General features: G+C 44.1%; 1 protein-coding gene across 2 annotated transcripts; it reads right to left on the reverse strand.

Annotated features, from left to right (window-relative positions):
- Nucleotides 1-3,317: 3,317 nt before the first annotated feature.
- On the reverse strand, nt 3,318-23,087 carry oprm1 (opioid receptor, mu 1). Of its 2 annotated transcripts, XM_086122528.1 has the most exons (6): nt 22,742-23,087; nt 11,337-11,686; nt 9,594-9,769; nt 9,006-9,184; nt 7,755-7,938; nt 3,318-7,275 (listed from the first exon to the last, which is right to left on the reverse strand). In XM_086122528.1, exons 1-6 carry the CDS (start codon nt 22,990-22,992, stop codon nt 7,270-7,272), a joined length of 1,146 nt encoding a protein of 381 aa, XP_085978654.1. In that variant the 5' UTR covers nt 22,993-23,087; the 3' UTR covers nt 3,318-7,269. The 2 variants fall into 2 exon arrangements, with proteins under 2 accessions (XP_085978654.1, XP_085978655.1); XM_086122529.1 differs by lacking the exon at nt 3,318-7,275 and having other exon boundaries at nt 7,749-7,938.
- Between the last annotated feature and the right edge of the window lie 545 nt (nt 23,088-23,632).

A 23,632-nucleotide genomic window follows, 5' to 3' on the forward strand; every position in this document is an offset into this window, starting at 1 on the left:
TGAGTCAACATATGCCATAAAATGAGTTTATGTTGTGAATATACGGCAATGATTCCACGGAGAGCGAGTGTGACTCAAAGGATTCTAGGGCCTCGCTTTTGAGCTATGTCACGAGTAAACTTCGGTGTCTACCTTGCCCACAACAGCATCTATCTATCTATCTATCTATCTATCTATCTATCTATCTATCTATCTATCTATCTATCTATCTATCTATCTATCTATCTATCTATCTATCTATCTATCTAGCTAGCTCTCTAGCTAGCTAGCTAGCTCTCTAGCTATCTAGCTAGCTCTCTAGCTAGCTAGCTAGCTCTCTAGCTAGCTCTCTAGCTAGCTCTCTAGCTAGCTCTCTAGCTAGCTGGATACCAACCACTACATGACTAATGAATACATTTCAGACTATCCTCTCGCCATCTATTGCGCGAGTCAGCTAAGCGGCTACACTAGCAAGCTAGCTATCATGCTACCAGGTGGTCAACAAATCTACTGTATTGATCATTCCAGCTTTTTGGCAGTTATTATTCCTCCACAAACTTGTTATTTGCCTCACTCGTAATAGCTCAAAGGTGAGTTCTCGCCAATATAAAGCCCATCGCTACAAATGTTTGGGGAATTATGGGCGGCGGATCAGAGCGGCAAGCGTGAAATCCCAATGACGACAACTTTAATGACTTTTGGAGGCAGTCTGCACAAGTGTGAAATGATGGGATGCGCCAGGGGAGCCTCGTTGAAAGAGAGGTGCACACAACGCGCACAGAGCCTTCCTGAGCATGTAATTAGGTTCACGGATTGGGCGAATATGTAGTATATTGATCTCTGAGTGCCAGACAGACTGCCATGGTTCCAGCAGATGGATGCGCATTCAAAAAAAAATCCATCCACCACCATCCATCAAGAAAGGCCTCCAGATCCGAGTTTATGACATCAGCAAATCCACTTGTAGTCAAGCACTAGAATTCATCTGCGGGAACTCTATTTGAAATCTCATATATTTGCTGCTGCACTGAAAAATGTCCAATTATGTTTCCTTTGCGTGTTCCCATCCATATTGACAAAATTAATAACCAGAGAACGCATTTTCTTTAGAAGTTGCCTTTGTGTGCGAATGCTGAGTAGCCATTATTTATGTACCATTTCGACAGAGAATTGCTCAAATGATCAGTTGAATTTTTGGGATGATGTTGGACGTTTCTTGGTTTACACGTGAATGTTTCAGGAGGACAAAAGCGTGACATAATCATGCAAATGTGTTTTGGGTGCGGCGTTGACCTTACACTCGAGAGCATTCGCACCCTGACGACAGATTTGCAACAAGCGGCCATCCACGACACTCATGGACATGAAGGCAAGCGGCTGTGCGCCAGCAGCTTCAACTTTCGACTCATGAATGTCAAACATCTTGTTACCCCCCCGCTGGTTATATGATTACTAGAGTGAGATTGGGAGTACCCGGTGTCCAATCTGCAGTCCACGCACCCCCTGAGTGTGTAATCTTGGAAAATAACAATCCATTTGCACTGTTTTCGCCTCTAGAGTTCAACCTTCTTTTCCTGCTACGGAATAAAAACATTAAATATGCTCTATGCCAGTGGGGAAAAGATGTGTGTGTGTATATATATATATATATATATACACACACAATAAAAAGTATGAACCTATCAGGGATACACAGGCGGGAAGATTATTTCCGTGTGACATTCAGTCAACTGCTGCCCTATAGCAACAATAACAACATATGAATTGTCTTCTTATCGCTGCACAGCACAAAGACACGTTTATTTATTTTTTCATTTTTCTGCAAGCTTGACATAACAAGTCACGGTGCAATCCTGAGTGCTGCAATTGTGTGAGCTTGAGTGCAAATTCACAGGAAATGGGATTTGGTTTTTATTTTTTATTTCACCTAGGATGCTTCGGTTTGGTTATATCTGCTTCACACATCAACAGAAAAAAAAATCTTTACATCTGCTATGTTGGTTCTCTATTTTCGAACCAAATGTAACGGCATATACTTTTGCTTTGACGAATATAACACTGCAAAGCAAGGTTATTGTCGCTAACAAAAAGTAACAAAAAAAGCTAAAACTAATTTTTTTTTAAAATTACATTTTCAAAAGCATTTTTAAAATCTTTTTTTAAGCACTCAACAAATACTCCATCGAATGAAAAAGAAACTAAAATGAAACATTTTCGAAAAAACAAGAGCAAGCCTGCTTCTAAAAACTAAATATATAACTGTACTTCCAAAAAGAAAGTCAAAATAAAATAAAAACTAATGACTATGAAAACTTCCAAACTATTATAACCTTGCTCCGATTCCCTTTGAAATCGCCGCAGTGCATTTCACAAGCAGCCCGGGGAATGGATGGATAGCTGCATGATGTTTAAAAAAAAAAAGGAATCATTCAGGACCATTGCAATAAAAATATTTCCCTAATATCTTAGTGGCCTAAAGTGAGGCTAATAATCGAGCAGGCTGAATTATTGAAAATCGTACCTTCATCAACGAAAACACCCAAAAGAACTGCGGCATTAAGTTTGAAAGGCGGTCACTCCATGCTCGTATCGCGCACAAAGCTATAAAAAGACAGCGAGACCCCGACGGCGTTTTCAGCACGTTTCATAATTACTGCAGCAGCCTTTGAGCCGTTCGGCTCACAGCGTGTGATCACAGATTAGCTGAATTGCCACCAGGGATTCGAGTACGATTTAATCAGAATCAGAATCATCTTTATTGGCCAAGTATGTAGAACACGCAAGGAATTTGTCTCCGGTATGTGAAGGATCCCTTTAGAATTATGATTACAGTGGAAGCGCCGACGTGGACAACTACCTGTTTGGCGAGTTAATTGGTTGCCGGCCATCATCGTAATACTTGGATAAGTGTTACACGCTGCCTTTTAAGTCGCGTTTGACTGTTCTGAAAGGGATTGAAAATTGACTTCAATGAGTTGGGGCTTTCAAATTCAACAGGGAAAGTCGACCCCAACCTCGTTGTGTTTCACTATTCGTGGTGGTGGGGAGGGGGCAACCTTTTCAGAACACAAATGGCAATCACAGTCAGTTAGCTACTTAGCTGGACATGCCAATTACGAAACTGTGGCAAAATACACTCATTAATTTTTTTTTTTTTTAAAAAGCAAAATTATTTTCTTATGCGTTACAATGAAATTGTATTATAGCATTTGACAGTTTCATTTCATGGTCATGCACTCAACCTTTTGTCGAATGAATGCTCACAACACAAGGCCAACTGGAAGTCCTGTTATCGTGACTTTAATGTTGAAAAAAGTATTAAATGTTTGTATGCGTGGCGTGGTTCTACAAAGCATCCAACAAGCTTTTATTGTAGTTTAAATTTATACACATTTTCACAACACCAGCGGGTTGCACACAGCATGTGTACCAGGACAACGTTCATCAAAAATAACAGCAAGGACAATAAGATAGATATACAAGGTTACAACATTCATTTTTTTTTATCAATATACATTTTTAAATTACACTTCAGATTCAATATGCCCACAGTAGAAGCACAATCCTTCATCATTTTAGACCACTTTTTAAATTAAAAAAAAAAGATTTTAAGACAATTGTAGTGAAAATAACGATCAGTCATTCCAGAATTGGAGGGCATTTGGGCTTCAAAATTCTTAAAAACTAAACCTTCACTGTTTTGATTTTCTGCTACATATTCATTCATCATAATCATAAATTACAAATAATAGTTTGAGTAAGGAGTACATTCAACCCTGTTAATGTAGTGCAAGACCGTCACTGTAATCACGGCAACGGGGTTGCTGACAAATGTTAGCTTTCTCTCAGGAGTAGAAGCTAACTGTTTAGCTAGCTGTTCCTGCTAACCAAGAAGACAAACTTAGTTAAATACACAAGAGAAGAAAAAAAAATTGTCTTATTTTAATCATACGCATGAGGGTTGCATGAGGTAGAGTGAGACATTCAATCAAGACAATGTTACAAAAATATGACAAATAGAAGAAGGAAATAGCTTTGCGCGAGCCATTCTTTTGGAAAACTGACGATACCTAAATGTGATCGGAAACTGCACGGTTTAATAGTTTGTATGTGGATATTTTAAATTTTGATGGGTGGGATGTAAAATGTCCTCCAATTCTGAAATGACCCATAAAAAAATAATTAGAATTAGAATTACTGGAATAAGTGAGACACTGAGAGTGGGCTCACTAACTCCATTTGTCATTTTGCAGGAGAGTAATTGAGAGTTGTAATAAAATTAGGGTGTGGGAATTGAGACATTTTGGAAAATAATTTTTTAAAATGTCATTCATTTCATAATATTTATACACAATAACAATACTTTTTCACTTGTTTAACCAAAGATGTTCAGCACAGCAGTTGTCCAAGTCCAAACATCCTTCAAAGCTATCAATATTTCCTGAAAGATAACAAATAATGGAGTTAGCCCACACTTTGTCTCAATGGCTCAATTTATCTTTATTAAAAAAAAAAAAAAGTGGCACACGGAATATCAAATTTTGCAGCGACGGTGAAAAAGCTGGCAAGCGCACTGCCTGGCCCTTAAATCCAATCAAGTCACGCACACTCGTAATATGATCTGACGATACCACCGTGGCGTTGTTTCATTAAGCCTGTGTGCAAGGTCAAAAAACATTGAATTCCTCTACAGAGTCGCATCTGTTTGCCAGGGCAAGATGTCGTTTCTCATGGTGACACAGCGTACTCCTCTTAAATGGGAAATTCTCGTGAAAGTCAATCTAAAATAATGGCCCGTAGGCCCAAACCCGATTCCCGCAAGCCCATCGCAAATAATGGATGGCAAAATAAACTGGTTCAGAGTCATCTAAGGACCCTCGTTAAGTGGCAAGCAATGTTTTTACTCAGCCGTCTATTTTCTGAACTTCTTGTCCACATTTTACTGACGTTCTTTACTGTCAGACAAGTTTAAAAAGAAGTAAACACTCTTTACACGATTAAAAAAACAACAAAAAAACGTCATCCCTTTTACAGTGCTTCTAGAAGACGGAACAAGTTCACCCAATTACCCCAAAGTAGTAGAAGAGCATGGTTTAGGGTTGCAAATTAGGGTTTGGAATTAAAAGGAAGTCAAATGATGGTTTGTAGACCAGGGTTGGAGTTTCAAACCATGGTTGGAAGCCAAGGGTTCGACTTCTCGCTACAAGTTAGGGTTGCAAGCCTGGTTAAAATTTAACATAGGGCCCGATAATATATATATATATTTTTTCCGGTTGAGTTCCGATATTTGGTTGAATAAAATTGTAATCACCACTTCATCCACCGATTAATTGAAAAAAATATATCGTGACAAAAATAACTTCATTTTTGGTCCCTTAACACTTTCTTCACTTTACCACAGAGACAACAATCTGCAAAAATCTGCTCATTACTTGCTCTTTTTCTTTTCTCCATGACAAAAAAGGTTTTATATAGGTATAATATACTGTATATATATATATATATATATATATATATATATATATTAATGCTTGGTCCTAAAAAAACGTTTAGTCTTTAGTGTACAGTATTGTGTTGCATGTGTATAGTAAAAAAACAAGATAACTACATCACGGATTTCACTTAGTACTGTAATCCGCGCGATAAACGAGGGATTACAGTCCTGTAGATTCCTGGCAGGCGTTTGGGTTTCAAAACAAGATTCAGTTTTCAAATTGCAGTGTTCGTGTTTTAAATGAAGTCTTGAACCCAAACATAGACTTTCAATATCCAGTTTGGGTTTCAAATTAGACCTCTAAACTGGGGTTAGGGTTTCACATTTCAGCATTTGGCGGGTTTTACACTTTGATTTGCCTTGCTTACCAAATATGGTTCCAAATATGGCAGAACGCCCATCTATCCACGTTTTGCTGTCGGCCAGGCAGTGAAGAAACAAGAAAGCGTACGACAGACACCAATGCAGCCGCAGTACGAACAACACACATTCCCATGTGGCAAATACATCAAGTGAGCCTCCGTCGTGAGCCGCCGCCCGGCACGCACGCACGCACACACACACACACACACACACACACACACACACACACACACACACACACACACACACACACACACACACACACACACACACACACACACACACACACACGCCGGTGTCGTTAAAAGTATGCAAACACACTCATGCGGCAGCAGTGGGCTTACCGTATCATAAACACACTTGGTCAACCCCCCGCCCCCCGTTTCCCCTTTTCGGTCCAGAGACGATTTGCAGAGCTTGTCTGTCGTCACAGTCCAGGCACAGGTTGGAAACGTAACACTTTGTCTCTGTGGGTGTGTGTGTGTGAGTGTGCAACAGAGAGAAAAAACACCATCGAAGCTGCCGCCGTGCAAACAAACGAGCAGCAGGGAAATTAGCCTGTGGCAACTCGTGCTTTCAGAAACGAGTCGAAAATGCCACCAAAAGTTCCCCAGAGACATAACATTAGGTACAGCAGAACAATGTCAATCAAGCAGGAGCATTTTATCCACGTCCTTCATATCCAGCTTAAGATCGTACTAGTAGGCCAAAAGTTGCACTGGTAGTGGCAAAAAAAAACAAAAACAACTGTGACTTGTTCTTGGCATGGCTTCCGACATGGTTCTTGATTTGATGTTGACTGGTCCTTAACTGGGGGTTTGGTATGTTCCTGGCCCGGTTCATCAAGTGGTTTTCAAATGGTTCTTGACACCGTTTGACACTGTCTTTTATTTTGGGTCTTTCATGACGGTTTGTGATGCGGTTCTTGCACTGGCTCCAAATGTGCTGCCAGTTCAGCGTGAAAGTGGTAGAAGTAAACAGCTACAGTATTTCTTCTTATTTCGGACAGTTATTGAGACAACTGATCGTTTCTCATTGTAGACATTATCTTGAGAATTGGATTGACACAGTATTGCCTGATACACGTTTGGGATTACCTGGCCTTGGCTGAGGTCTGAGGTCTGTCTATTACAAATCCGATGAAGAGCAGGCGTTAATAATAATAACAATAATAATAATGGTCAGCATCTTTGTATGTACAATTCTTTATCCATGCCGCACACCCCCCTTCTGTTTCCAATTGGTCTCCCTGCGCCATTTGCCGACTTGCAACATTTTGAATCTCAATCCGTGTGTCAGTGCGTTAATATGTGTGTGTCAGCGTGCGTGAGTTATTAGAGCCCTGTGGTGACTTGTGTGACTTCCGAGTTGAGGTCGTCGTTGGCGCCGCCACCTCGACAGCGAGAGTCGACGGACGACTCCTCCACGGCTAGTCATACCTGCCCGAGAGACACAAATTGGATGCCGGTTTGGACACAAAATGGATGCCGGTTTGAAGTAACTTAAAGTAACAGCGTGCCCCCCCCCCCCCCCCCCCCCAAATGTGTCTACGTCAGTGGTGCGTCTTTCATGGCTCTGGCAACATTGCATCCGCTACTTTAGTGGTGTTATCAAAGTTGTGGACCAGTCAGGATACCAGTCACGTTGTTCTAGCATTAGCATCGGTGCTAGCTGTGTGCGGAACTCGATTTACTTTAGGACAGTAATTTAGAGTGAGTTAAAACTTTAAAATTAAAAATTCGAACATACTTGCGACTTTCACATTTGTGATTGATGCCCTTCTTTGGCTTTAATTGAATTAGCTTAATTGGCCTCCTTCGCCATATTATCGCCGCACGTCTATTTGATTTATCATGGTAGTTTCAAGGTCAATTATGCCTTTTAACCTGTAGAGGGAGCTTCACTGTCCCCATCATACCTGCTGATTGGACCCGTCTCCCGTCTGCGCACTGTTGGGCTTGCGCTGGGGCGCCTTGCGGCCGACCGCGCCCACCCGAGTGGAGTTCTGCATCTCTAGTAGCGAAGGGCCTGATGAGCAGAACTCGCGGAAGCAGCGCTTGAAGTTCTCGTCCAGATAGCCGTAAAGCACCGGGTTCAGACTGCTGTAAATGTGCAACATCAACCCATCAGTACAGAACAGCGAGCAATAGATCATCTGTCGTGAAGAAATTAAGACCGTGCACAAATTAAAGACCGTAGTAATAACAGCGAAAACGGCATATCATGCACTGGCTTGAATCAAAATATGCAAAAATAATAGGCACTTTCTGGAATAATTTAATTTATTTATTTTTTAAAGGTCACCCAAAAAAAGAAAGCATATCATCAAGCAACTGTTATGGTGAAAAATAAATGTCATGACGACACCGTGCCAAGCGAGATATCATACACTCGCTTGAACAAAAGCTTTGCAAAATGTAAGCAGTGTCGTGAGTTTTGGTTTGCAATAAAATTCGGCTATTACCACTTAGCAGCATATCATGCACTCTCTTTAAAAAAAACAACAACATGTTTTCAAAATAAGACCATGAATACCGAACAGCAAGCAGCAAATCATGCACAGTCGTGACGAGAAATATGAAAAAGAAATAATTCCATCACTATATTGTCTCAAACAATGCACTATCTTGTCCGAAAAAAAAAAATGTGCAAAGATAAACGATGCGGATTTGCAAAGTGAAACCGATGGAAATATAGAAGGAAACAAGATATCATGCACTGTCTTGGTTACATTTATTAAGAAGAGAAGTACATCACAACATTAAAGTAAGCTAAAGTCTTTGCTAAATATTTGCAGAGGGAAAAAAAAAAACCCCAACAAAAAAAAACATTATGGCATTACAGCATATCATGCGCTGTCATTGCTAAAAATGTGAGAAAAAAAAATCGATGACTACATTAGTGAAGAAAAATATGTGGGGAGATAACACACGTAGCATGTCATGCACTGTCTTGAGCAACGTTTTTTTTAAAAATACATCTGTCAAAATCGAGCACCAAACAACATATCATGCGCTTTCTTGGACAACGTTTTTTTTTCAGAAAATTAAGTCCATCACAACATTGCCGCTATCATGCAGAGCATGCGTCTCTCGACTCATCGCCACTTTTCGTGCTTCTCGCCTTCCATCATGTCGCGGCGCGGGATCGTCGGCTTCGCTTCGAGTACCTGTTGGTGTAGCCCAGGGCGATGCAGAAATGCCAGGTGACGGTCTGCAGGGTGGAGCTGGAGATGTTGATCAGGGCGATGATGATGACGAAGATGTGGATGGGCGTCCAACACACGATGAAGACGGACACCACCACCAGCACCATGCGCGTGATGCGACGCAGATTCCTGTCCTTCTCCTAGGCCGCCCCCACCCCCCATACCACCACAATTAGCTCACTTTTAACAGCCTTCATGCACCCTGATCACATTGCGCACCACTGTCAGGATTCATTTCCCATTTGCCACATTGCTGTTCGCCCTTCCACCTTTCCCCAACATTGCATTTTCGATTCGCAGGATCACTGCAAAATGACTCTCGCAGGGTGATCGATTTATGAAATCGGTCACCGCATTGAGCCGCAATTGATTCTATCCAGCTGTGATGCTATTTTTTATTTTTTTTTCTTGGGAGATGAATCAATGGAGCTCGCAACCTTTCGAGCCCGAGGGAAAAATCAATCGGGACTGGAGTTGATGCGATGCATTCTAATGCCCTCTCATCCGTGTCACGGAAAGGCACCGAAGATTCCAAAGCAGACGGTTCACCTGCGAGCCCGACAGCATGCGCACGCTTTTGAGGCGCAGGACCATCAGGCCGTAGCAGACGGTGATGATGAGCACGGGCATGATGAAGGCGAAGATGAAGACGCAGATCTTCAGCAAGATGTCCCAGTACCACGACGGCTGCGGGAAGATCAGCTTGCAATCCACGATGCTCGAGGCTGTGCAGGGGGGAAACGCGGGCGGAAATGCCACATCACAAGGTAATAACGACGTAGTGTTTTGAGATAAAAAGTTGTATTTTTTTCAGGGTCAGAGTTGGAATTTTTGTACAAGAATACCCCACTGACAAAAACTCATACTTCCCGAGAGAAAGAACAAAATTGTCTGATGGCAAAGATAAAGTCTTACTATAAAAAATAAAACAAGATGGAAAAAGTCTGATTTGAGGAGGTAAAACTTTTTCGGAAAATGCTGTATTAGGATGACAAAAAAAAAATCATTATCCAGTCATAACGATACAGTCATATTTCATGATAAAAGTTCAATTAATGTATTATGACACCCCCCCCCCCGCCAAAAAATATCATCCTAGAAGAATTGTCATATTATTTAATGATAATTTGTTTCGTGGTGAATTATTTTAATGGAAAAAAGGCATATGTTTCAAGGAAAATTATTGATGCGATTATAGTCTTGTTTTTTCCAGAATAATTGATACAATCTGAAAAATGAGAAAAATGTAGCATTTCGATGAGCAGGTTTTTAAAATTATTTTATTTATTTTTCCAAAAAAAATCCAGACCTCCCCTTGTAAACGTGCAGTTCGCAACGTGAGCTTGGTCGCAAAGGCAGACTTTTGGTTCTGGGGGGAAAAAAAAGTGCTTTTTGTCTCAGAAAACAAAATTTGCAAATCTGTTCAATCAACATTCGTATTATTCCTTATTAACCCTTTCATGCCCCCTGTCACCTGATAACACGATAAACCGTCCACTGTAGTAACTGCTGTCCCCGAAAGGGTTAGAAATTTGAATGCCAATATATTATGAACAGTGGCTCCAAATATCTGTTATCGGCCTCCTCGGAATTGGCCTTGGGAAAGCGATTATCGTTTTATCGTGAGATAGTGGCACCATCCCGTTATTATTCTTCACAAATGTCTCCAAGCGTTTTGTCGCCGCCCGTCATAACGCAAAGGCGGCCATTTTGTCAGCGCCGCGCCGTGTGTCCCGTGTTTGTCCTTCTGTTGTTTTGACGGCTAATCCAAAGCCAGACTGTGTAACATGTAAACGCGATTATGCGATGGATAACAACGTCACAACTACGCGCTCTTATTCAGAATAAGCTCCAAAGCGCGGCGACTTCCATCCACATCAACATAATTCAAGCAAATTAAAGTGTAATGAACACTCTTGCGGGCTTGCTCGGGGTCCTTTTGCAAGGAGCACTGTTTACTAGCTATTCTCCGCTGAAAGGCTTCCCTGTGACTCATTTATACGAGTCGCTGGCATTGTCGCCTTAACAGCGGAGGTAATGGAGAGAAAAGGGCCAATTAAATTCGCCAAGCGTTATCCCGCCGCAGCAGAAGTTGGAGCAAAAGGCCAGCGGGAGATTTTCGACACACAGTGGGCACGGAAAGCTTCACAGATGACACGTTAAAACCCGCATGCTTCGGATTGGCTCGCTCATCAGGATAATCGTGAGCGTGATGTCCCGCTCGGCACCGTCTCGCGGTGGGCCGAGTTTGAAAGGAGAACGTATTCAAGACGAACATGTTGGCAGACTCACGAGTGACGACGGTGGAGGCCATGAACATGACCGGCAGGCCGATGGCGGACGACAGGATCCAGTTGCAGACGTTGACGATCTTGGCGTTGCGCGGCGTTCGGAAGTCCAGAGCCTTGACCGGGTGGCACACGGCCACGTAGCGGTCGATGCTCATGGTGGTGAGCGTAAAGATGGACGTGAACATGTTGTAGTAGTCGATGGACATGACCATCTTGCACAGGATGTCGCCGAAGGGCCACGTGCCCATCAGGTAGTTGACGCTCTGGAAGGGCAGCGTGCTGGTGACCAGCGCGTCGGCCAGGGCGAGGTTGAAGATGTAGATGTTGGTGGCTGTCTTCATTTTGGTGTACCTGCCCGAAAAACAACGTCTTTTTCTCTCTCTGAGGGTTTGAGTCAGGCAATTGGGTTTGCATTATCACACATTCGTCATGTCATTTGGTCTGTGAGGCTTCCATGAGATGAAAAAATGGAGAAAAAAAACCCAAACCTCATGACATAGTCAAAGTACAAAGGAAAAACACCAACCTCAAAATGAAGTCATTACTTGTGTGAAAAACAAAGTCTGTGTTGTTGCTACGATGGGCCCGACTTTCCAATTTAAAGTGCACTCAAACTCTCTTTGCCGCATCTCCGAACTTTAATGGCGAGAGCACACATTGTGCTCAACTTCCTCTTTCCATTCCTTGATTATTTTTGAACAAAATAATGGAAAGGGTGAAAATTGGAAGACATGAGAGAGCGAAGGCAACGCTCCCCAAAGTATCCTTTCAGAGGCGGCGTGCCTAAGAGGGAAGATTTCAAATTCAACACTTCACTATTTAATACGTTCTATGCGTCTCCCACTAGTCTAAACACGGCATTCTGATTAATGCTGCATCTGTGGGAAATGAATTTGTGAGCAGAATCCATTCGTTTTTAACCATCTCAGCGGGCGGCCATTTTGCCATTTGCTGTTGACTGAAAATGACATCTCAGTTGCTCAGGGCTCGGTTATCCATTCGCAGCTCCGCCGATTCCTTAGGTAGGTCATGTCACGTTCGCAAACTTAGCCGGGTTTGGTTGTTACCTGAGCGCCGAGCAACTGTGATGTCTTTTCCAGTCGACAGCAAGTGGCAAAATGGCCGCCCCCTGTGATGGATCAAAACAGGTGGATTTTGCTGCTTCATTCATATTACGCAAAAGCAAAAGTAATCAGAATAGCGTGTTTAGGCTAGCGGGGGTGCAAGCAAAATCTTGTAAAGAAAATTGGGGGGGTTAAATTCCCTTTTTCCAAAAAAGAAAGATTTATTTTGCTTTGCTACAACATCGTGGACCTCAAGGATATCAACAAAATAAACAGCTCTACGAAACCACTCGAGCGTTTATTGGATAAAAATACCACTTGTAAAAAGAACTGTTTGTTCAACTAATGGCCACATTTTCACCCTTGGGAGGACAAAGAGCATCCAAGTAAAGGGCCTTTGTGTGACTGTATTAAACGTGTCCCAATAGTGCTCCATGACGCCAAGCAAAGTGGTGCTCAAAGCAAATATTGACCGCAAAGCCTTCCTTTCACGTGTCCCCCCCACCCACTCCATCCTTGGACGCGTCCTCACATTGATTGAAAACAGTACAAACGAACAGTGAGGCAATTCAGTGGACCGAATTAGTACTATTGAACCCTCACCGTCGTCTTCTTCTTCTTCTTGTTTTTTTATGATACCCTCACTAATCCCAAATCCTCTTAACAAGCATCCATGATGACATGTTTGTTCATTAAATTCTAATTAACCGGAACGCTGACAGCTTGCCAGCCTCGTTATTTCCCAGCTTTATTGGTCCAGGGGCGGTTAGCTGAGGCAATAGTGTGTCACGTGGTTCCGGAGCGGCAGAAGGGGTGTTTGATTTAAATACCCTCGTGGGCCTAACCGTTTCGTTTTAGGTGTGGTTTTGTTGTGTCTCTGCACCAAACTTCCCAAAGACTTTTCAGGATTCTTTCAGGAAGGAAGCGATTGGTTTCAAGCAATTTAATAGTTGTGTGACGTCAGATAAATCATTCTCCACCATGAGAAACACCTTTTTAAAACTACAGGTGCACAATGTGTCCTCAAATAACAGGCACGGTTGGTTCATTTGATGTTTGAGAGACACTGAACCTGAAAATGCACAAACGGCTTTGCATATAATAAAGGGGCCTCACTCACCACCTACAAATCTTCACACACACTTTTCGCACGAATGAAAGGGGAGGTGGGGCGTGAGGGAGCAGTGGCGGGGGAGCTGGCGACCGCCAAGTGCCCATTTCACGGTGCAGGCGTGCGTCCGCTTTGTCGCAACTAACGCGCCGCATTTAAAGCTAATGTATGAAGCCGCTTTGATTGGCCATGACTGAAGTGGGCTCTGACCACTTCCACCGCGGTGCAGCCCTCTCTCACAGATCCGCCAGCCGGAAGGTGTCTGTGAAATTTCCATATGACCTTAGCACAGAAATACGACACATGCTGTGCTAGATTTATGGCAGTTACGAAAAGAGAGTCTGAATGTGTGTGTGTGTTGTGTTTATTTTTCTTAAGTAGAAGTCTACAAGTGGGGTCATTAGTGGTCACATGCCACAACACGGCAGCAGAGGCTGTTTAAAGTGCTTGTAGCAGTTGTGCACAGCTTGAATAGCTGGTGTGGCCGGAAAATGTTTATTTACTGAGGAAAGCCAGTTTATTATTGATTCCTCAAGTGTGGAATTAATTCTTCAGCCAGGGCAAAGGCGAGCTATGTGTGCGTGGCTCAAAAAAACAAAAACAAGCAAATGAGCAAATAATTTAGGGGCGACTGTCCAAATGGCACACTAAAGCCTATTATTGTTCATCTCGTTGCCATTCAGTACAAGAGCTAAGATATTAATGCTCTGAGGTATTTGTTAACAAGGCAAACTAAAACCGCAATAACAAACATACTGCTAATAAATGAATACCCCTGTGCAGAGACGCGATGAAAAATTTGCATTACGACTACAGTGGCGTTCTGAGTATTGCCACAATATTGCGAAAAGAAACGCATGAGGGATTTGCTCATGGTGTGACACAAGCTGAAATACGAGTTACGCTCGCACACTCATGAAAACCGAGGCAGGAAATTAATGAGAGTGGAGCGCACGCTCCCTCTCTGAACCATTTTTCAGTGGGGTAGAGGTGATTGGGGAAAAAAGAAAAAGAACCCGGTCCAACTCCTGAAGGAGCAGTGCGCATGGAAAGGGTTTAAAAAGACATAATCAATGACCATTATTGGACATAGGGTTCAAATCTTTTCCTTCCAGCCAATTCATACCTCATATTGAATACACGCACCGTTAGTGTGTATCGTACTTATTTGAAAAACGAGAGAGCCTCTCAAGAAAGCAAAGTCATGAATTTTTTTTTTCCCCCCTCAGCTTCACCCACATATCGCTCAAGTCTCCCTTTGATCCCGGGAGAGAACAAATTCTGGCACTGTGCCTGACCCCCACTATTGTCAGGGAATAGGGCTTGGACCCGTACAAAAAAAAAAAAAAAACAACTTACTTTGTAGCCCTCTATTGTGTGACAAGCCTGTCACGATTCATCATGAGTAGTCAAATGAAGGTTAAAACGAAACAGCCGCTCTCCCTGGAAAAACTATAGCACAGCAAAACTACTCATCCTTTGACAGGTATGGAAGGGCACAAATAAACCTCCCTTTGTAGTGTCCATTTGGGTGATGTCACATCATTAAAAAAAAACAAAAAAGCAGCACTTATGAGGACCATCACAAAAAATTCCCTTTGAAGCCTGCATGACCGGAACAAGCATGCTATTACTGTCTGTCCAGTGTTTAAAAAAAACAAAAAACACCGTTGAGTGCAAAACGAAATTGCAGTACACCCACTCACCTTTTCAAAGAAGACTTTGGCCCCCCCAAAAAAATCCTTTAAAGCCTTCAGAGCGGTGAAAAGCCTGCCATTATTCATTCTTAACACAATTGTAAAAATTTAAAAAAACGTTATCAGATAGTAAAACTGAAATGCATTCGAACCACTGACGTTTTGACAGTTTCCTCTTGAAAAAGAATCCCTCTGCAGACCCACAGAATGGTCTTATTACATCATTAAATAATCAAGTAAAAAAATGCACATATTTTTAATTTAAACCTCCTCCGCTTTTGTAGCACCTTGAGTAACTTTACACAAAAATAATAATAGTAATAATAATACATCAAAAACAAACAACTCCCTTTGAAGCCTCTGAAACCACAACCAGCCTGTTGGCATTCATTCCTAACCGTTATGTTAAAAAATAAATAAATAAATAAATAAACCTAATCATTGCTGTGTAGTAAAACTAAAATGCAAATTTCTCCATTGTGGGCCAAATAAAGGTTTTCTTATTCTTATTCATAAATATAGTACAACCACTGACCTCTTGATAGACATCTAATACAGCCTTCATAATGATATTACATTACAGAAAAAAAACCCCCACCAGTCACAACCTAAAGTACTGAACCTTTTTCAATCACCTCCTGAGCTTTTGCAGCTCCTCCAGGACCTTTCCAAAAACACCCCATGCAGCCTTCAAAACAACCTCGACACGCCTGCCGCCCTTCTGTAATCCCAACAAAGCCGTAGCGCTCCTTGAGCACAACATCTTGCAGCCGCCTGGCCATTAATCTACTGGACTGCTGTTATCCAGCGCACAAAACATCATTTGTCATGAACGTGTGAAAGTGTGCTGCCGCTGTTTTGATATTTTCTCCCCGCCGGTAACACAATCCACACACACCGCGAGCCGTCCCCGCCGGAGGTTTCCATCGAGTTCAATATTTAGGAGCGCAACCGGAAGGAATGCGTGTTCCGTGCCAGTACAATCAGCCCGGGTCTGAGGAATCTAATCAGAAAAACTCAGCAGACTAGAAAAGGGTCCCACGCGCCGGAGCCCGGTCGCATTGTGAAAAGCTATTTGTCGCCGCGTTAGCGCTAAGCTAGTGTCATTTATCATGTAATTGCAATCTGCTGGAAAAGGCACTCATGCAATCGTCATCGTCCGCCCACCCGCGCGGATCGGTGGAAATACGTTTGGCCAGCCTCCATTTTTGTTCCGACAAAATGTCAGTCAGAAATCGGATTGAACCTCATTTCAACGTACCCCGCTAACGTTCCCATTTCAAATTCTCGATTTCGCATCACCCCTTTTCCATTTGCCGATTTTGCTTACAACAAGCTCCCGTATAACGTAAGCTTCCTTATAATGATCAGATTTTTTTTCCCTCCGCAAAATAATGGGAAACGCCTTCGGTACAACGAACCGCGGGAAGCGAACTGCCGTTGCGCCTTTGCTTATGAACGAAATGCACGGCGCGGGATTCCCCTCTGTCGCTTAGCAACGCTCTTGTTGTACTTCCCGCCCTAACTCGCGAAGCAACGCCGCAGTTCCGAGCACATGCTCTGAAAACACGTCCGGTCAACGGAAGCAAATCTCTGCGTCTGTGAAGGCTGAAATTCTCTCCCGCTTTCGAAAGGGAGTCCGGCAAAGTTAACGATTTCGGCAATCATCCGTAGTGGCAACAAAATCTTCGAAAACCAACTGAATGAAAGATGTTCGTAAACGGCTTCGGAGGGCGGCACATCCCAAATTGATGGGAGTTGTCGGCGGCCATTTTATTGGAAATAAAGTTCCGACAAACGACCGTTCGAACGTACAGACTCGTTCCGCTCCTCAAGGTACGTCGTAACGGCGTTCGACTGTACAAATGCGGGATAGAAAAAAAAAAAAAAAGACGGTTTTGTCGCATGCGAGTAAACCACTGCTCAGCCCCCAAGGTGACTTTGTGTTTCAACACGCGACTCAAGTTTATTTATTCCGCACTTTAAAAACAACCGCAGCGGCATACAAAGCGCTGGAAATCAAGTAAAGATCCGACATATTTAGAACAAAGGCCGCGAAAACAATTCATTAGCAACATAAAAACAGTCAACACGATAAAACGCAGAGACAACGCAGGGCCTCATGCGTTCCGTAGAGCAATAAAAAAAAATAAAAAAAAGGTCGATCCCTTCAATTAAAGCAGAAAAATATATATTTTTAAGAGAGGTGTAAAAACAACATAGATGTTATAGTTGCAAAAGTCTGCACATCCTCATAACTGAAGATTTGGCAAGTGTTCAACAGAGTCACCAGTCCAAATTTCAACTCATGTAAAACATGGGCCACCATTTCAAGTCCCTGAATCCTTTCCAGAAGTTCTAGCGGGCTTTTCCTGACTTTTTTTTTTTTTTTTGGCCTGAAGGTTTTGTGCTCACGACAGCTATTTCAAACGCTTCCTAATTCCTCCCACCTTTTCCAAGGTGACGGTTCCGGCTGAAGAAAATCCGCGGCCGGCAGCGAGACGCTGCCGTCGGAAATACTTTTTTGTTTTGGCGCCATTCGACATACACTTTTAGAATTTCAATCTTTCAATGGACCACAATGACATCTCCCCAAACGTCCGATAGCCGCCCTCATTTCCCCGTCGGCTCCTATCTGACATTGAGCAAAGACCTAATTATCAACCGATTAAAGGACGCTCCGTTATCCGTTTTTTTTAAACACTCCCCTACTTCCTGCGTGAATGCGGAGAAGAAAAAAAAAAAAAGCCACAGCCTTGCGTTGTCGTCGTTCGACAAAAACGGAGACAATTTAGCTCAGCGCTCCCGACGGAAATCTCTCGGGGGGGGGGGGGGGGAAGAGTTTGTCTGCTCGTTGCCACGGTAACAAAGAGTACCCGTCGCCACGGCCTGAGAGCTGAAGGTTGTGCACCTTGACCCGCGAGATCTCCGACGGTTTGTTTCACGAGAACGACATGCTCGCAGGTTACAGATGAGGCTTCTTCCTATCTCGCGACACACACACACACACACACACACGCACGCAACTACCCCCTAACAAGAAGGTCGGAGGAGAAAACGAGACGATATTTTTGTCACCTTGCGAGACAAATATAGATTCTGACGTACTCCAGATGACGTCCGTAGACGGCTGCCCGTTCTTATATCACAATTTTTTTTTTTTTTTTGTTACGTGATCGATCTTGTCTTTTAGTGGAGACTTAAATAGCGACTGTAACAAGAGGCCGATTGAGTCCAGTCCGCACGGAAGGTGCAACAAATGCGCAGCCCCGCCCCCCCCCCCCCCCCCCCCCCCCGCCGCCGCCGCCATAAGCATCCTGCCATCCGCCCGTCCATCATCCCAAGCGGTTTGTCGTTAAAAAAAACACAAAACGGAACTTTGTTGACACGAGTACATGGCACCAACGAGAAGTTGAAGGTGCCGGGATTTGTGGAATCGCATCACGTACGCACGCCCCCCCCCCGCGCCTCGCTTCCATTTTCTTCCTTCACGCGTGTCATATTTCATCCAGGCGATGAAAAAAAAAAAAACGGTTCCAGTTGATATCCCGTCACCGGCTCCACAATGCTGCGACTCTGATTGGCGTTAGCGACCATGTACGTTGTTTTAGACCCCGACGTGCGATCGTACCGCAACGTTGCGCGCGTCCATTTTCACGCCGTGATCGCGCCGCACTGCGGAGCGCATCCGTATTTCTTCTCTGCAAACTGTGAGACGGAGGATTGCTCTGCGGCAATGTTTGTCCACGTGGATGTTTTGTCGACTTTGACTTCTGATCGCTCCACAGCGTCGTGCGCACCCGCGTTTTTACACTTGAACGATGTGGTCGCTCCGCATTTGTGTGCGGACATATTCATTCCACAATGTTGTGTGTATCTATGATTTGGCCTTTGTCTTTGTGCGATTCCATGTTAGTGAGTTAAAATATGACGTGATCACTCCACAATGGTGTGTGTGTGTGTGTGTGTGTGTGTGTGTGTGTGTGTGTGTGTACCTGTGCATGCTTTGCGGAATACAATTAGACTGCAAATTGTGATTGCTCCGCAGTGTTGTGCGTCCATGTGTATATTCTGAAGACTGTTGTGCGAGTCCGTGCAGTTGGACGCTGTCATGTGATCGTTCCGAAGTGTTGCATGTCCGCAGCGTTGTGTGAGTCCATGTTTTAGACTTGAACTCTGAACTCCGATACTTCCACAGCGGTGTTGTGCGTCCATTTTTTATTTTCTGTCGACTTCCGGTCGCATGGCTCCGCCATTTTGTGCGACGCATGTTTTCGCCCTTGACTTTGGATCGCTCCACAAGATTATGCGCATCCATGTTTTGGTTTCCCCCCCCCCCCCCCCCCCCCTCGGGTCTGTTTCACTTCTTGCTCATTTTTATTTTGTCATGTAAGCCAATTTCACTTGATATTAATTCCATGATGCCCGAAACCTTTTTTTTTTTTTTCATCCCCGCCCCCCGCCCAAAAAAAAAGGGCCTTCACCCCTGTCTGCAGTTAAATCAAGAATTAAAATGTCTCTGGGCACAACAAAAGGAAAGTTTCTTTGGTCCAAACTTACTTTGAGAGCAAAATGTGGCTAAATGAGATGTTATCTCCCGCTCACGGTCGACGCATCAACAACTTAATGGCACTTCCCATTAGAGCTTTTGGCAGCAATGCGTAGCGCACGACCGTTTGGGTCTCGTCCCAACATCTGCGCTTTTGTTTATTGCGACGGCTCTCCGCAGAAGTGAGACCAGGGACGGTGACTTTGTCTTACTCCCTCCGTGTGTTTGGAACTTTCAAACGGGATTATGAATGGAATAGCCAGCAGTTTAAATGTCATCTTATTTCCAAGAAGTTACAGTAGCCCCCCCCCCCCTTCCCCCCCCCTGCCTGGTGACCATTCGATTTTCCACCCTGATGTGGGCATCCATTTTTTTATCATTTTGAATAGTGCCGTTAAGGCTCCGCAATGTTGTGTGTGATTGTATTTTAGACCCTGAAGTTTTTTTTTTTTTTTTTTTTTTCTCAGTCACTCAATGAAAGATTTCCGGATGGGCCGCGAGAGGAAACATGAGGAGAAGTCCGAGGAGATGAAGATTTGAGAGCGCGGTTGTTACTCTTTATGATCCAAAGGGTTGCCACGGGAACACCTTCCTCGCACGCCCCTGTGTCTATTTAAACTGGCCAAATTGCATCCGAGAGCTGCAGCGCGAAAGTGAGGAAGAGGAGCATATGATTCCTTTTTTTTTTTTTTCCAATCCTCAGGAAATGCTGTCAGTGCACCATTAGCTAAATGGCTGCTACACCGCTTGTCAGACATTAGGGTGCATCCTTTTCTTAATCGCGTACTCTAATGGGTCGGAAACCGTTTTTGATGACTCAACTGGCGTGTGCATCTATGTTTACGTTCTGTGGACATGTGAACACTTGGTGTGTATGTGTGTGTGTGTGTGTGTGTGTCCAAGTTTCGGACTGTGGGATTTTCTGCCGGTGGAAATGAATGCGGGGGCCGATGACACACTGGGCGTCGGTAATTTCAAAAGACTCCCGATCGCTGCGTGACTTGAGCATTGTCACTGTGCTTGAGGGGTGTGACGACACAAGCGGGTACACTTCCCCTCTCAAAAATACTCCCCCCCCCCCACCCCCAATTGCATTGTACAGGTCAGTCAAGTTAATGCTGGAATGATTAAAAATCTGGCTTTCAAAAGGGGGGGGGGTGTAGACTTTTTATATGCACTGTAGACTGATGTGATTGCTCCACAGTGTTGTGTGCGCTGATGTTTAGGTTCTCCTTACTGGATTTGAAAGCCTCGAAGTTCACACGAGATTGCTCCACGGCATTTCGTAACTAAAATAAATTTAAATCCTGATTCATGATAGACCTTGCCAATTAAAATAATGCGGTTGCAGATACGCAACCATCTGGTTACGCTTGCAAAGCGCCACAGAGACTCGTTGCTTGAAATTTGCAAGTTATACCATGGTGGAGGTCCGCGTTCGCTTCCTCTCCTGTTTTTAATTCTTCACCCACCCTTCTTAGCCATGCAAGTGAGGCGTCATGATGCAGAGCAAACGAACCGGCAAGGCGTTTTCAGCTAAAGAGGGCGCACAGTGCCCTCGCTGGATGTTTGGGCCCTTGGCACTACACAGCAACACACAAGGATGTAGGCGGAGCTTGTGAAGTTTTTTTTTCTTGATGCAAAGCTCAGCGAATCAACTGATGGATGAGGAAGGAGGACTTTTAGAAGGCCATCACTCAAGTGTGTTGTGGGACGGCACTCGGTTGTGCGTGTGTGTGTGTGTGTGTGTGTGTGTGTGTCGACATGCAGGCTGAAGTGTGTTTATGACATTGCAGAAGCTGTCTGCTAACTTGATAGCCCAGCGCATGAAGCCATAAACGCTCAAATAGGGCATGGCTACCCCTTTTGGATATTCCAAAATGGTTTCAGCAAAGCACCTGAAGTTTAAGATAACGGGTGAGCATGAGGCCGCAAGCTGCCGGTGACCAGCAAATGATTGATACCTCGCCCGTCAAGCTTTCTGTCTCTTATAAGTTGCTCTTGCTCGGGCATTGTGGCTTCTTCAGAAAAAGTAAAATAAAATAAATTAACTAAAATAAAAACTATACTCCCTCTTGAATACAGATGAAACAAAACAGGCTCACTGAGCAGAGGTCTAGTGAGGCAGGCTGAAGTCCAGAGTGACATCACACACAATAGCTGTCCGTTATGGTTGTTGAAAAAAAGCCAAAGAAAAAGTCAAACAAGTTGATGCCTGCTGGACTGAGGTCTTGTGAAGAACAAGAAACGTCTTTGTTTAGAGTAAATTTGACCCCCCCCCCTCCAAGAAAAAAGCAGGTTGACGCTCACTGAACTGAGCTCTCATGTGACATCATGAGACTTGCTGAACTGAGTTCTAGTGAGGCCTTGCAAAAATTACGCCGAAATTAAGTTTTGCAAAAGCAAGCCAAAGACAAAGCCAGATTTGATCATGCTCACCGAACTGCGGTCGAGCAAGGCACACAGGGGTCTTTACGTGACGTCATGCGTGAAATGTCCCACAAGAAGCAAACAAAAAAATGTCCCAAAATGTTGGAACTGATCTCTCGCAACGCGCGTCATCTATTATTGGGTTTATGCTCGCCAAAGACAAAGCTCAATTGAACCCTTTGGTTCACTCGCTGAACTGAGGTCGAGTTTTGTGACGCTTTTGGTCGAAGCAGCTCTAAGTACGACCTTTTGGGTCGTTCGACTTTTGGAGCTTCCACTGTCATCCGGTGCGCCGCTGGCGGAGGTTATGCTTGAGAATTTGGAGCAATTTGAGCTACTGAAATGTAAACACGTTTGCCAGACGCCCACGCGTGTCCGACAACCAGCAGGCAGGACGGTGACAGCCTCCCCCCCCCCCCCCCCCCCCACCCGTCCAATCGGCGCGCAACTCTCGGCGAGATTTTACTCGCAAGCGTCTGCTGAGTCCGCACAACAACAACAACAACAACAAAAATCGCACACTTTTAGTGTTGTAACCCACGCGCGTGCTCGTACCTGACGATGATGTACATGACGAGCACGTTGCCCACCAGCCCCACCACGCTCACGATGGAGTAGACCGCCGTGATGACGATGGCGATGATGACCGGGTTGGCGTCGCCGTAGTCGGCTTCGCCGCCCGGGGCGCGCTCGCCGTCGCACCCGCTGCCGTTGGAGCACAAACCGCCGCCGCCGCTGTTGTTGTAAAAGGCGGCCATCGTGCTCCGGTATTCCGCGTCCGAGAGGTTGCCTTCTGCGCTCTCCATGGTTCTTAAGAATTTGATTTGATTTGATTTTTGTTTTGTTTTTCAAAGGAGAGGAGGCAGAAGAAGAAGCGGACGAAGATGCTTGCGCTCCGAAGTGGAAGCTGCGACGGACTGAAGCGAGTTGGAGTGAAGCAGGTACGGGACGGGGGGGAGGGGGGAGGGGGGGGGGGGAAGAGAGAGAGAGAGTTGGCACCCTTTTGCTTACTCCCTCTTTCTTGACTTCCCTTCCTCACCTTCGCAATTCCGGTGCAGCCTTAATTCGTTCACGCATTTCTTTTTTGGTCAGGGGGGGGGGGCCTCCTGTGATACATTTCTTCACCTCTGATACAAGGTGAAGAAATCACACTCAAACAAAACGCGCTGTACACGCGAATACATCGCACGAGAAAGGAAAAGCAAGACGCTCGCAGAACTAAATTTGCTTGAATTAAATTTGGGATGACTACTCCAGATCAGATCCGGATTGCATTTGGCTGCAATTGACATTTCTCATTCAAAACATGTTTGTCCTTTTCGAGACATTGGTGAGTAAAACTAATCAATTTGGATATATTTGCCCTTCTGAGTCAAAAACTGCCAAACCAAATTCAATCTGGATCAAATTCAGATGAAATTTGTATTCTCCACTTTCAAAGACGTT

This window comes from Hippocampus guttulatus, chromosome 10 (genome assembly GCF_054856545.1).
Source record: "Hippocampus guttulatus isolate MCC_2025c chromosome 10, RoL_Hgut_1.0, whole genome shotgun sequence".
Classification (NCBI taxonomy): Eukaryota; Metazoa; Chordata; class Actinopteri; order Syngnathiformes; family Syngnathidae; genus Hippocampus; species Hippocampus guttulatus.